This window comes from Ursus maritimus, unplaced genomic scaffold (assembly GCF_017311325.1).
Source record: "Ursus maritimus isolate PB19 unplaced genomic scaffold, ASM1731132v1 scaffold_2, whole genome shotgun sequence".
Lineage (NCBI taxonomy): Eukaryota > Metazoa > Chordata > Mammalia > Carnivora > Ursidae > Ursus > Ursus maritimus.
Window position 1 is genome coordinate 38,497,217 of NW_024424452.1, and position 4,115 is coordinate 38,501,331.

The following is a 4,115-nucleotide window of genomic DNA, read 5'->3' on the forward strand; positions in this document are numbered from 1 at the left end:
CGACTGAGCCAGACAGGAGCCCTAAACATTCTTTGGGAAAGACAAAACGCCTTTTACTTTTCCTGACCTTGGATTGTTGTACTGCACACGGGCTATCTGCCCCCTAAAGACACCTGCTGGCTCAAGCCTGGCTTTGGAGACAGCCTGGCAGGTGTGGTCCGTCCCAGCCCCACCCCCTCAGGGCCAGTGCAGTCCGACTGGGAGGTGGGCTATGACCCGGGGAGACACATCCCATGATGCAGCTATCCTCTGACCCCAAGGGTCTCACAAAAACTTGGACATGAGGGCTGTAGGCGGTTGAACAGTGCCCCCCAAATAACAATAATATGTCCCCCAAACCTGTGAATGTGACCTCACTTGGAAATAGGGTCCTTGCAGATGTAATTAAGTTGCGGGTTTTGAGATGAGACCATGCTGGGTAGTAGACTGGGCCCTGAATCCAATGATAGGTGTCTTTAGAAGAGAGGAGGAGACACACAGGAGCCCTGTGACAGAGCTGCGGCGGCTGGAGAGACGGAGCCACGTGCCCAGGGCTGCCCGGGGCCACCAGGAGCTGGACCAGGCAGGAGGGATCCTTTGGAAGGGCCTGCCAACACCTTGGCCTCAGACTTGGGGCCTCAAGAACTGGGAGAATTAACTTCTGTAGTTGTAAACCCCCCGTTGTGACACCCTGTTGCAGCCGTGCTGGACACTAACACAGGACCAGGCCCTCAGACGGTGAGACTCTGACGTCCACCTGCAGGAGGGGACGGCAGCTCCATGCACCTCGGCAGAAACCGTGCCTGCTCCCACCCAGAGATCTGCTGGCCAGCTTTGGGCAAAGGGGGTCCTGGGGGCACACCCAGAGCAGGGGCCAAGCTCTGCATCTGTCCCAATGCAGGGAGGGGTTGCCCACACCCAGTTGCAGCATCTGGCAGCTCCCCAGACTGGCTGCAGAGCCCTCAGTTTCCCCCACGTGTGTAAACCCTGGCATTGCACATGGGAAGCAAATGGCAAATACTCACTAATGATGATGATGAAACAATCTGCAGGTGTGAGAGCAGGTGCACAGAGGAGGCAGGCATGGGGTTGGCTCAAGAGCCTCGGGGTCCCCAGGGGCCTTGATCGTGTGTGTGTGTGTGTGTGTGTGTGTGTGTGTGTGACATCAGAGACCTCCGGTCAGATTTTCTGAACCAGATGCTGTTTCAGTTACCCAGGCACTCCACACGGACGGCGGGACTGAGGCCTTGAAACCAGGTGTACTGGGGGACACTCACTGTCCCAACCTCTTGGAGCCACCTTGGGGCAGCCAGTGTAATTGAGATATAGACGCACATATCATACAAGTCACCCACTTAAAGTGTGCAATTCAGTGGTTTTTGATACACTATTTTAAAATTGTAGTAAAACGTATGCAACAGAGTTTTCCATGGTGAGCCCGTGTACGTGCACGAGTCTGTGGCGTTAGTTGCGTTCACGGTGTGGTGCAACCAGACCTTTACCCTCAACACTTCGCATCACCGCACACCGAATCCCGCTCCCCAGGCCCTGGCAACCTCCCAGCTACTCACTGCCTCCGTGGAGTTTGCTACTCTGCACTCGTCCTAGAAACGGAAGCCTGCAATGCGGGACGTTCTGTGTGGGTCCTCTCACCGAGCATCCTGTCCTCGGGGTCATCCACACGGTAGCAGGCTTCAGTGGCTCATCCCGCTTTACAGCTGAGCACTAATTCGTGGCAGGGACGAGCCACAATACGCTTCTCCACTCATCTGCTGATGGGCACTTGGGCTGATCCGACCTTTGGTCCGAACCACCCTTTGCTCCCCTCGGTTTGCGCCTACAGACGTGGGTTCCGGGGGACAGAGGGATCAAAGCCCGCCCTGCACAGACACGGGCTCTGACATCTACGTGCTGCACTCCCCATTCCAGCGTTGGGAGGGCCCTCCCTGCACCCCCAGCCTCCGCCAGAGACCCTCACTGTAAATCGTCTCCATCACTCCCACCTAACTGATCTCATCCTGCCCCCAGCTTATGGGCACCTGTTACTCTCACACATTTTCCGTAAACCTTCTCTGGGGCATTTCAGTGAAGCTAAGGTTATTTCGGGCTCACCTACTTCTAAGAATCACTTGGGATTGTTCAGATTTCAGGCATCATATCTCAGACCTTGTTCAGGTGTTGCTAGGACAGGGGATGGGTAGGGCCTGGAAGCCCACCTGGTAGAGCTGTGGGGGAAGGTGTCCGTTCCAGGAAAGGCCTGTCCTGGCAGCCAAGAGGAACAGCTGCAGCCCCCGCCCCAGGCTGCCCCAGCAGGTGGGCTCTCTGGACCTCCAAGAAAACCCGCAGCAGGTGTGGGAGTCACCACACACGCCCACACCGGGGCAGGAGCTCCAAGAAAAGTGGGAGCGCAGGCCCGTCTGGGCCCTGAGACGCGAGGTTACCCCCATGTCCTGGGGCTGAGCCTGCTGGGGCACCGACAGGGCTGGGCCCAGCGGGGTTCGCAGGACGTGCCACACGCAACTACCGGAGTTCTCCGTTAAGCCCCAGTAAAAAGTGGTCATTAGATTTCAGCCTGGACTTGACGCGATGCGCAGGGGCTCGAGACCACAGTCTGACCGGCAGCACTCCCGCTGCGCAGTCTAACATCTTCTAGGGAAATGGAGTTTGCCCAAGCTGGTCTCCGAAGTAACAGTAGAGGGCGTCGGAGGCCGGGACAGAAGCGCCGCGAGCGCCCCCCTGGAACCCCACGGCTCGGCGCCGAGCCGCTTACTGTCCCTGTCACTCACTCCGCAGCACAGTTTGGGTGCCCTTGAGTGCCGGGCGCCCTTCTGGGGTCTTGAGGGCCCGTGGGACCAAGTAAAGCAAGCCCGCTGCCTCTGCAAACTCCCAGGTCGAGGACTGCAGGGCCGCCATACCTGGCCGGCAGGTGAGCCCCGGGCGGGCGACACGTCACTCTTGTCCACTTGGCCGCTCCGCTGGGGAAGGCCACAGGCTCCTCCGCGGGGCTGGGTCCGCCAGCAGGGGGCGCACGCCCTCCAGGCGTCCGGCGGTGAGGGGACAGATGCGCATGCGCCGCGCGGGGCGCTTTCCGGCAGCGTGGCGGAAAGAGCCTGCCGTTTCGCGCCGTTTGGCGACTTCTGCGCCCCGAGCCCAGCGGCAGTACGGCAGCCATGGCGTCGCCCTTCAGCGGGGCGCTGCAGCTGACAGACCTGGATGACTTCATCGGGCCGTCTCAGGTGGGCCAGCCCGCGTGGGCGGCGGCCGTGTCTGGGGCGGGGCCCCTCTGCTCCCTCAGTTTCTCCCCCTGAAAAACGGGATCGGAACCCAGGGACACCCGCGCGCGCCCCCTGGGCCCCCGGCGCTCTGGCCAGCTTCCTGCCGATGGGGAACCGAGGCCAGGGACGGCGATGCCCCGAGCCGGGTTACTGCGCCGCAAGGCATCCAGGAGCGAGGCGCGACCGAGTCCGCGGGTGTGGGTTGGGGCGAGCAGGTGAGGGGCGTGCCGAGTGCCCCGTCACCGGGGGTTCCCGGAAGCCGGGGGAGCCGGGCGAGCCGGGCAGGGCCGCCTGAGTCAGCCCGCTGGGCAGTGGCGCGCTCGGGGCCGCGGCTGGGCCGACCCTGTCCGCTTCCTGCCGTAGACGGCCGGGACGGTCCCACCGGTCTGGAAGGCGGGGGCTTGGTCCCCTGGAGTCACCTGCCGTGACTGCCCAGTACCCGGCGGGGTGTTGGTCGTCGTGGACAGAGCTTGCCCCTAAGGCAGGCAGGACAGCTACACTTGAAAGTGGGTGTCGTCTTATCCAGTGTACCTGCCTATCAAGCGCACCAGGGCTGGGAGGGCCACGGCTCAGGAGTGCCGGGAGGAGGGGACGGCGAGGGGCCAGTCACTGCATCGTGGGCAGGGCTTTCGGGCCGGATCATCTCTGGGAAGGCAATGGCCAAAGAGGTTCTTGTAGTGACAGTGAGACCCCAAGAACTTGGGGAGTTGGGGAGAAAAATGAATCCTTTCACTGGGCACCGGGCAGGGCGGTGACCGCCAAGCAAAGCGTTCCTGCAGAGGTGCAGAAATGGTGGTTCCCCGGTGTCCTCTCAGTGGCCAGTCCACCTGCTGAGCACAAGAATAAAGGTCAGAGCCGGCA

General features: G+C 61.4%; 1 protein-coding gene across 3 annotated transcripts in view; it reads left to right on the forward strand.

Annotated features, from left to right (window-relative positions):
- Positions 1–3,063: 3,063 nt before the first annotated feature.
- The window catches only part of CIAO3 (cytosolic iron-sulfur assembly component 3), an 11,418-nt gene continuing 10,366 nt past the window's right edge, over positions 3,064–4,115 (forward strand). For 2 of the 3 annotated variants that reach the window (XM_040635599.1, XM_040635600.1), the window contains exon 1: positions 3,064–3,215. In XM_040635599.1, coding sequence (XP_040491533.1) covers positions 3,150–3,215 — 66 coding nt within the window. In that variant the 5' untranslated portion in view covers positions 3,064–3,149. The remainder of the gene's footprint in view (positions 3,216–4,115) is intronic. The other variant, XM_040635601.1, reaches the window with a different exon arrangement.